Below are 11,036 nucleotides of genomic sequence, written 5' to 3' on the forward strand. Positions count from 1 at the left end.
CGCGCTAGATTAAAAAATAGACAGTAGCTGATTTTCAGACTTATTGAAAATGCATATAAAATTTTATAAAAATCTAGAATATATTAACGAATATACGACACAGAAGTTATAATTGAAAATTTGTTATTAAACCGACAGCGTTGAAAATGAAAATTAGAAATAACAGGTGCAGAAACGTTTCGCTTCCGGTGTCTAATTCGTAGCGCATACGTGCTGTATAAAAGCTTTTCCTTTTTCAACTACTCTAGACATTTTACTAGCGCAGTAGTTTCCATTGCTTTTAAGTAAAATTAAAAATTATATTTTACTTTAATTACGCTGAGTAGTGCACGATGCTCCCTTTTTAACTTACTGTGAAACTATTTTTTTATTAAAATTTATAGGTGTATCAATTAACCTAATTATAATTTATAAAATATTTCTATTCAAATATTGTAAATTCTAATCCATTAGATTCAAAGATAATACTAGTACTTTTAAAAATTATTTAATTTAGCTTACACTTAAACTCCAATCCTAAACTTCCAATAACTTACGAGAAATATTTCTTAGAAAATCTTTTCTCTCCAATAGTCCGCTTGCTGATTTCTATCAGTAAAAGCGTTCGAATGAACGGTACCTAACTACAATGAAGATAGAACACGGAGCTAATTTATTTTATGGATGTACTTTATTTATCGAAAAACACGGATTTTCGCCCTTAAAGATATAAATGCGATTCAGCCCATTTGCCTAAAACCACTCCATTTAATATGGCCAAAGGAGCTCAATATCTCACATGGAATCCTTGGGATTTTCGCTTGGGTTCGATCGCGGCAGCACCCGATAGAGCGCGACTCAATGAGCTATTTCATTATTCAGCCCCGACGAGTTCGTTCAAGATATTCGCGATAGGATTGACTAATTTTGCAGTATACCGTGAGATGGGCGTTACGCGGCGTCTTCATTTGGCCCCGAGACCATTTCGCGGGCTTAGTGCGAGATCCGCTCGATATCAGGTACGCAAGCGAATCGTTTTAACTTACCTGAGACGACACCTTTAAATAGGTCGGCCTCTTACCGCGTAATAATGCCGGCGACTTATGATAATATAAACGATAACTTTTAATTTTATTACAGATCTCATTTCGGTGAGCGACGTACTTAATAACTGAAAAATAATTCATGGCAGTTGTTGTTGTTACGCTCGAGTAATGAACTAAGTTCGCAACGATGGAAAAGTAAGATCGAAAATGTCTAACGTAAACTTGTTGCAAAAGTTATTTTGATTCCGACTGAACAAGGAAAAGAATTTTCATTTAGTATTATTCTCATTCGTAAATATAAAACATGTAGTAAAATATACGTTATAAAGAACACTTCTTAGCGCAAAAGAACTGCTATCGAATAACCAATTTTATTCCCATGCATAAAAGCCTGTAAAATGGTTTACAAGTGAGATATGAGTAAAAATTTATTACGATCCGTGTAGCAAAAAAAAAGAGAAAATGCAAACAAAAAGCACAATCTATAAACTGTGAACTTTAATCGTCACAACTGTTATTCACACCAATCTAAACGAAGCATTCACGAGTAGAAAGCTTTATAAATAGATTTTGCAGGCTTTTGAAATGCACCGTACGTTTAGTCTAGATTCGTTCATTGACTATTCACCCATAGGCCGTATTCAATCGAGGTGAGGTGAGCCTAATCCACGGCCGTGATGAAAGTCAAAGCGAAAGCAAGTTTGTGTACATTGAAAGCCCCTTGGCGTTGTGCCTCCGCCTCGCAGGGATAGTTTACGGTTGGCTATTCTTTTCAAAAATATATCCATTCTTATTGGATATTGTTTGTTATCGTATGTTATAATTTAATATTTTTAGAACGTTAAATTTGATTTACAAGGCTAATATTAGTTTCTTTATTGGATTTATTGTACTAAAAATGGTTGTATATTTATTTTTAAAATCATTGAAAGCCATGAAAAAACGTGGTGAAAAATGCGTATTCGGACCCCTATAATCGAAACGCGTGTCAAGTTTTGCGACCGTTTCATGGTCGATTCAACGACGGCACTCGTTAGGGCACACGGTTGAATGCCGGCTTGCCACTCCTCATTATTGCGTTTATAAAGGCGCCCATAGAGCGAGTTGATTCACTAAGACTCGCTCCGTTACCATGAAAGAGAAAATGGAATTGTGTAGACGGTTTGTTCGCCATAAAGTTCTTTTTATTCTTAAAGCTTAGAGCTCGTGTTGTGGGGTGGTAACTGGAGATACTTTGTACAAGGTTCTCTGTTAAGAATTTAATTTTCTTTTCGTTGTTGCAGACCATTTCAATTAAGCAACTATGTTTAGGTGTACTCATTTTGTTTGTTTGCTCATTATCTCAATCTAAACTTCAGTTTAGTTACGAATATAAGGATATTTTACGATCAGTTTATAAATATAATAAATTATTTATTATAGGTACCTAAAGCATTATTTACGCGATATGTATTATACTAGTATATAAAAATAATATAAAATAGTTCAACTAAAATCTTAAATGCCCAAACAAAATGTTACATTCAATAATCTTTCTTCATTCAGTTTGGTTGTGGTCAAAGTTCTGCGAGTCGTATTTGACTAAAACGGATTTCACTTTAGAAATTAATAAATCTATTAGCTATAACACCGTTAGACGGTGGAGGTCTCTAATCTGGCATTGATTGCAAAATCAATAGCAGCCGCGCGTAACTATCAGCAGGTGCGCTGCCGTTATATTAAAATTGGTCGGCCACCTTGGATTAGGGTGCGGACACTTTATCATCGTTTATTCTCATTTGAATCAGATCCATTATTAAAATATATCTGTTAATGGCCTACGAGGAATTAATATGTCACAACGTTTATTGGATTATTATTGAAGCTATGATATTATTATTGTAGAGAGACAATTTTATCTAAATTTGTAATACATTGATTGTTCCAATAAATACGATTGTTATTCTATTTTTTATATCATAAGGTGGCAAACAAGCGGGCGGCCACCTGAAATCGCCGAGATAGCGAAGTGCCCGTTGCCCATAGACATACGTAATTGCATATGCGTTGCCTACCTGTAATGGTCGGAGGAGAGGATGCACAGAAAGAAAAAACATTTTCCCTTTCCATGCATCCTCTCATCCGGAATGTCCACTTCCACTACCCATCCTTTCCTTATAAGGAAAAGGTTGGGAAGGGAAAGAGGACTTAATTAGGCCTCCGGGACGCACAATTATCAGACGATACGCGGAATTGCTTCCACTTCACGCCTGTCTTCTGTGTGGTCGTGGTATTTCACCGGGCGAGCCAGGCCAATTCGTGCGAATATGTTAAAGCGGGCTCTACCACTGTTAAACATTTTAAGTTTATTTGATATGAGCAGAGAAATTTTGTCAATTTAAACTGGTCTTATTTTGATCGCTTAGTCTATTGTCCATATATATTGAATCTTTTTAGTCTAAAAGGTTATCTGTTCTACGATTGTCAAAGTCTTTAAGACGAACTCTTTGATGTTATCCTTATCTAAAGTATTTTAAAGAATATTATGCAAATCTTATTGAGGATGATAAAACGTAATCTACGAAATTAAAAGTTAAGGGGAGTTTAGAAGTGCAGTTAGATCAACATGAGCCTCGCCCCACGACCATTGAAGGCTCCTCCGCTTGCCGGCCAAGTTTTCTCATTACGCCCGTTAGTGCCCGACGCCATTCAAACTATTACTTGCGATCGTCAAACCATGGAGCACGTACGCACTTTGACGGACGCCAAGTTACTTCACGTGCTTCCTTTATAAAGTAAAATACATTAGCGTGTGTATAGACCTTGATGAAGTTTCATGCTTATGAAGTAGAAAATATTTTGTATGTTATAAATACGTTAAATTTAAGTAAAAGATATTTGACATTAGACGCGACGGTTTATCGAAAACTAGCTGTCGCCTGCGACGCGCGAAATTAAAAAAAAACTGAAAAAGCCTATGTGTTCTTCAAGACTATGTTCTACATGTGTGCCAGTTTCATAAAAATCCATTGAGCTGTTCCGAATATACCTTCAAACAAACATCCATCCATTCATCTAAACTTTCGCATATAATATTAGTTAGATAAGATAAGCCAAGAACAAAATTGCTCGGCGTAGAAATTTAAATGCCAAAACTCTTTACACTTATTTATAATTACTTTTTTTATTATTTGTTACGTAATTCCTTTTTCTTCGTACTAATCATTTTCTTAGATTGTAAATTATACCCAAAATTTATGTACAATGGGAACATTCGCTTTAAATTTTAATTGAATAGCAAAGCGTATGCTGTAACCAAACAAAATGAGATCGTAGGCACAAGATTTAAATGCAATAGAGACTCAAAGAGGGAGATAGAGAGCGGTTGCCCGACATTGACACTAGTTTTATTGTCCCGAGGACCCTCGTAAAGTTCCCTTTGTGTTAGTAATGTCTTAAGTTGTATTAACACAGTGATAAGTTTAGTGGGAACTGTTCAGCCCGTGCCTGATTACTTCGACGGCCGCAATTAAACCGATCTAAGCGGATAGTTTCGATAATTTAAATGGTCCGATGTTGCTTGCCGTTATTAATAATATGGCTATTAGAGACACCCTTTGAAATTAAATTGGCTAAATGCGTTTCGAAACTTTGGAACGGTAAATTATTGTTAAACACCCAAGAGTTGAAGCACTACATTAAATTGATTGTTGTAGAAGTTAAATATTAATAATTTATTTTAACAGTGGTAGAGCCCGCTTTAACATCTTCGCACGAATTGGCCCGGCTCGCCCGGTGAAATAGCACGACCACGCAGAAGACAGGCGTCAAGTGGAAGCAATTCCGCGTTTCGTCTGATGAGTGTGCGTACCGCAGGCCTAATTTAGTCCTCTTTCCCTTCCCACCCTTTTTCTTATTAGGAAAGGATGGGAAGTGGAAATGGACTTTCCGGATGAGAGAATACATGGAAAGGGAAAATATTTTCTTTCTGTGCATCCTCCGTCGATTAAAGGTAGGCAACGCATATGCAATTGCGTATGTCTATGGGCAACGGTCACTTCGCTATTTCAGCGATTTGAAGTGGCCGCTCACGTTTGCCACCTTATGATATAAAAAAAATATTTCACTTACAATTATCATTATTATTTATAATTTATTTTTGTAAATTATATTCTATATGGTTAAGTCATAGTATAAACAAAGACAATCGAATTTAACGGGAGAATTAAAATAAGATCCAATGCTTAATTTGTAGAGTGAGGCCAAGTCGATTTCGGCGACATGAATTTTCCAACAAATTTAGCGGTTTCAATCGATGAAGTCGGTAATGGAAAAGTTCAATAGGCAACAACAAAGGCCGATACAAGTTAACGAAGCTCACGAAAGCGAAATTCACGATAGCAGCGCGCTCTGGCGGACAGGAAATTAAAAGACAAAAGAGTGCCGGCCCGAGCAGTTTAGGCTCGGAAATGGAGGGCGCGCCCCTTTCGCTTATTTTCATTGCAGACGCGAAGCCGCGGCCACCTTCACTTTATGTTAACTTACGCTAATTAATGATTATATTCTTATGTACTCTGAAACTTCAATTAATTAACATACGGTTACTTAAACCTTAATCTTATAAGCAGAACGAGAACTACCAGAAATTGCAACAACAATCTTAACATTTTATCAGACCTTTATTAAAAAAACAACCTTCAATTATCAAAAGCTTAATTATCAAAATTATGTTGAATATGTATCGCTTCTATGAATATTAATGTCGAGTTTAAAACGTCTTATAAGATTTTGATACAATTTACGTGATCTAGAATACATTTGGAGTATATCAGCATTAATCCAGTCTAATACGGGTATATCTAATGAGTATCGAATGTGCGTGTACGTATGGTTTCCGTAATTCAGGCGGGCTTGTGTAATCCATTCGTGTAGGGTGATATCGAATTGCTTGGGGAGGCGCGCCCTGACTTCTCGTGTCTGAGACGGAAACACGAAATACTTCTCACGACATTCAAATATTGTTACGAAACCCGTATCCATTATTAATGTACTTTTTACTCATTATTCTATTAAATCAACAATAAAATTACTGTAAACTGTTTAACAATATGGTAATATTATGTAAGGGACAAAGCCAACAGACTTCGTTTACTAATTCAATTATCATTTGGAATCAAAAACTTTCCGTGACACTGTTTTGCATTATTAATACTTTAGCATAACGTGATATCCCAGGAGGCGTACTAGAAGCCATAAATTGAATTCCGAACCTTCGCAATTAGTTATTCCCGCGCGTGAAAACTTTCGAGATCATTCGCCTTCGTTAACAGATGTTACGGTGCTATTCATTATACATTCCGTCGAATTGTAAAGCCCAACATTTAATTTAAAGTACCAATGCCGTCTTTGTTAAACGGTTTAGTCCTCCGAGAATCAAATGATAAGAAAAATTAGAAATGGCAGTGTTATGCGAAAACTGGCTATCTTGGAAGAAATTTAACATTAAAATGTCTTAATACACGATAACCACAAGGAAGAAGAAGAATAGGAAGACCGATTACACGATGGGAAGATGAAATAAAGAAAGTAGCCGACACTGCCTGGGCACACGTGGCTCAAGATAGAGAGAATTGGGCGTCTTTGAAAAAAAAGAAATAAATTAAATTGATGAATAGTTTAATGAGAAAGAGTATCTTAGGATTATTATAAGCATGTTTGCAATTAGTAGTTACCTTGTACATTTTATTTCTACCATGTACTTATCTGTATGGAAATAAATGGCTTTATCTCCAAACCATGGCAACGTTTGACACTGTCAACACACAAATAATTTTCTCCGACTATAATATAATAAAATTTTATTTATATAATTTATCAAAATTAATCCAATATAGAAAATGGCTTTATTATTATTATAATACACGATAAAAAAACATATCATATTGATATCATTTGTTTGTCTTAGTGTTAAATTACATTTTATTATTTATTGATAAAACAGAAATTCTTTTTCGTTGATGCTACCTTAATATCACGCTGCTTTGCTTATCAGGTTAATTTGAATCAAACAATTCCGTTCCCCGTCTCGCACCCCACGAATTACGGAGGGCTCATTTGTTATCTGCAGTTTTCGGTAGAAATTATATTAAGATCTTGTCGTGATAATGTTGTATATTTTTGTTTTCTGCTATCGTAGAGGGCGTAGCCACAGGGAGCGTCGGCACTTTATTGCAAAAATAAGTTAGCAGTAAAACAAACTGAATTCCATCTGCGGCAATAAGATTTTATCTTACGTTAATAGTAAACATCTTGCTAGAAATTTTATGTGCCAAATGTGCATGTCTGCATTTAACTTTTTTATTTATTTCTTCTAAATTATTTAATGCTTGTTTTTTCTTCTTTGCAGATCACTGGTGGCGTATACATGAGATGGTATGGGTTCACAAAGCGTAGCAAAATGGCGCTTGTGGTTTGTGGTGGCAGCATGGTGGTGTGGCGCGGCGGCGCGCACGCTGTGCCCAGCCCGCTGTTCATGCGACGACGCCCTTCGCGCCGCCTCCTGTGCCAACGCCAGCCTCGAAATTGTGCCCATCCAGCTAAATCCGGAAGCTACTCACATCAACCTTACACAGAATTCAATCAGCAATCTTCTTTACACTTTCCCATTTTACACGCAATTGACAGTTCTCGACATCTCTCACAACAAGATTCAAGATTTAGGTAGTAAGAATTTTGAAAATAACATTGAAATGACTCACCTTAATTTAAGTCATAATTTCTTGAAAAAATTGGATATCGGTACATTCGTTGGACTAAAGAGACTCGTTGATTTAGATTTATCTAACAATCAGATAACTGACATTCACGTGCAGAGCTTTAAAGACTTAGCAGTTTTAGAAAGGCTCGATTTATCAAGCAATAAATTAGTGAGCTTTGAAGTAGAAACGTTCGAGCCTTTATCATCTCTGAAAATATTGTCACTGAAAAATAATTCTATTCTGGATATACCGTCTTCTAATCTTATATATCTAATTCATCTGGAATTTTTGGATCTATCTGAGAATTTGATTCAACAAGTTTCGAAACAAGGCGTTCCATACTTAAAAGAACTCAAACATATAGATCTTAATAATAATATCATTGAGAGTATTGATCAACTTGGATTTCAAAACCTGCCTTCGCTGCGCCATTTAGATCTCAGTGACAATAACATGACTTCAATTCCCACCTCTGCTCTTTCGAAACTATCAAACTTATCTCATTTATACTTAAGTGGAAACTTTTTTCAAAACGTAACGGCACTGTCTTTCCAAAGTTTATTCCATTTAAGACATTTGCATTTGAGTCGACTTTTCGAACTTGAAAAGATTGATTCTAGAGCTTTCGTTGACAATATCAATTTGCAAAAGATTTGGATGAATGAAAACATTAAAGTAAGAGAAGTGCCACCAAGATTATTCCATGGAAATCCAAAACTGACACATATTTATATGAAAAATAATGCATTAGAAACACTAGAAGCGGCACACTTTCCTATTGATAGACTGCAAGAATTGGAAATATCTGGTAATCCATTCGTATGCAATTGTTCATTACTGTGGCTTTGGAAATTGGGAAGAGAATGTGAAATGAATATAAAGAGATCTGATAACGCAAGTAACATACTAAAGATAGACTACGAAGAAGTAAAATGTGCTGCACCGGACCATTTAAAAGACGTTTTATTAGTTCCAATTCCTGAATCGGAATTCGGATGTTCGAATGGTTGGGTCATAGTAGCAGTCGTTGTTATGACTGTAAGTATTATAATCAGTCTTGTTGGCGGTGTATTATATTTTATGGGACCTTTAAAGAAATGTAAAGGTGATAAATCTAAACAGGTTATGACAAGTGTAATGTTAAATAGCGATGTATCGAAATTGGGCAACGGATTAGGTTATTCGACAAGAAGTAGAGAACAAGAGAATAAGAGAGAAGTCGATCGATATTTGATGATAGGGTCTTCCGTAACGAATAATTTCCATTCGTTGAATCCTCCCTGGCACAGTGTTGATAAAAATCCTTATTACCAGGAAGATAGTGAGGAACATATTTACCAACAATTTGCTTATGAAACTATACCTCACCACCGAACTCCGGAGAAGCCCCACATAGTGTACGTTTAACAAAGGTTTTAAAACAAAAGACAATTGCAACGATATATTTGGCTTCGTTCTTTGATAGTTATCTAGAGACGGACGTAATAATGCAATAATGTATATAGTGATACGATTAAATTTGTAATATGTGATAGCTTTGTATATAGATTTGTACATAATTTTTGCAGATAAAGACATTACATTTATGCATAAATTTTACTTTTAACCTATGTATAAATTTCATCTTGTTGTAGTTGTTAATTGTATTTATACTTTTATCTTGTAATATTGAAGGTCCATTATTAATTATATGTTTTGTTGTTCGTAGACATTGTACAACGCTGCGAATGATAGCTTCACTATAGACGATCCTAAACCTTTGCAATGTAAATTGTGTAGATTGGTTTTCATATTGTTTATTTTATAGTTCCTCAAATAGTATGGGTAATCCGATATTGTAAATTACTTATAAACCTTTAAAAATAATTTAATGTTACAAAATAATACTCATGTAATTACATAATAGTTAAATATTATATAATTTTTAAATATAACACCAATAAATGACGAAAACATTGTACAAATATGAGCAATATAGATACTAAATTGAAATATTTTAGTTTTATTTGATGCGTTGTTATAGAAGGTAAAGGTATTTAGAATGAACCTGATGACACTAAGGTCCTTCGTATACAAAACAATGTAAATCTTCTAAACCCGGTAATTAAAGTCGCTAAGACTGACAGATAACAATGACTTAAAGATCCCATCCAAGCTCGCATCGCTGACATTATGTTCTTGACTTGACATTGACTCACCAAAGCCAGTTGCTGGCAATCTGTTGAGATCATCGCGAAAAAGTCGCCATGATTTTCAAGATGGCTGACCGAATCTGTACAGCAGCATGCTTGTACAGAATAGACAACTCGTTGTCTATACGAAGTTGAGTGTACGGAGCTCGCCCATCAAAATACTCGCTACGCAAGGATGTTAGTTTCAAAGATTTACGTTGTCTTATGTACGATGGGGCTAAAACATGCGTACGTACAATACGTGCTATTCGATTAGAACGGTAGACAGTACATAGCACTGTATATGTATACATAAAAGGTTTATATGTTATCCAGCTGCTCTGATGAGAAGGGGTACAAATGAGATGATATATTATTTATCAGCTATTTTTATAAATTGATTTCATTGCGATCGTTTTGTGGTGTTACGTTGAGATGATATTCTGAAATTAATATTTTTATACTTAGTGAATATGTACAATATGACAATTTTGTGATTATAAAGTTACTGGGTTGAGTGTCATTAAGAATACGAACGTAAACTAAACAGTTTAGTTAAATAGTAACCTTTGTACTTATTAAAAGAATAAAACAATCATTAAATTTATGTTTACTATATAAACTTTGCCCAGTTACTTTCAAACAATTAATCTAGCTGAATGAATTTAACCTTGCAATATGCTAATTTTATATTGTATTACATAGATTTCTTAAACATATATACTTATGTATTACATAGCCAACCGCATTTAAACATATTAAGTCGATAATACCTACAGGCATAATGTAATGTAAGAATATTTATACATACTACTTTAAAACTTTTGTTATGAAACTTATTTAAATATATAATACATTAAAACGAACAACAAATAAACAATTTAAACATTTATTGTAATTTTATTTATTACATTAATTAAATAATCGCATCTCAACCTAATACACTTGAGAAAACGGAAACTAAAATGTATACAGGACGATGTTTTTTGAGTTTAACGCATGCTAAACTTTATAAGATTAATAGAGATTGGCATAAACACAAGAAAAGATGGCATTAATAGGCAGGACTTTATCTTTTATCTTTAAACAAGCAATGTAATCAA

The 11,036-nt window shown here is 34.7% G+C and overlaps 1 protein-coding gene across 1 annotated transcript in view; it reads left to right on the top strand.

Moving 5' to 3' along the window:
* The window catches only part of LOC106124815 (leucine-rich repeat-containing protein 4B), a 61,914-nt gene extending 51,120 nt beyond the window's left edge, over positions 1-10,794 (top strand). Inside the window, exon 3 of the mRNA XM_013321793.1 lies at positions 7,411-10,794. Within this exon, the coding sequence (XP_013177247.1) occupies positions 7,439-9,169 (1,731 nt within the window). The 5' untranslated portion in view covers positions 7,411-7,438 and the 3' untranslated portion in view covers positions 9,170-10,794. The remainder of the gene's footprint in view (positions 1-7,410) is intronic.
* Positions 10,795-11,036: the final 242 nt, after the last annotated feature.

This window comes from Papilio xuthus, unplaced genomic scaffold (assembly GCF_000836235.2).
Source record: "Papilio xuthus unplaced genomic scaffold, Pxut_1.1 DF825946.1, whole genome shotgun sequence".
NCBI classification, from domain to species: Eukaryota; Metazoa; Arthropoda; class Insecta; order Lepidoptera; family Papilionidae; genus Papilio; species Papilio xuthus.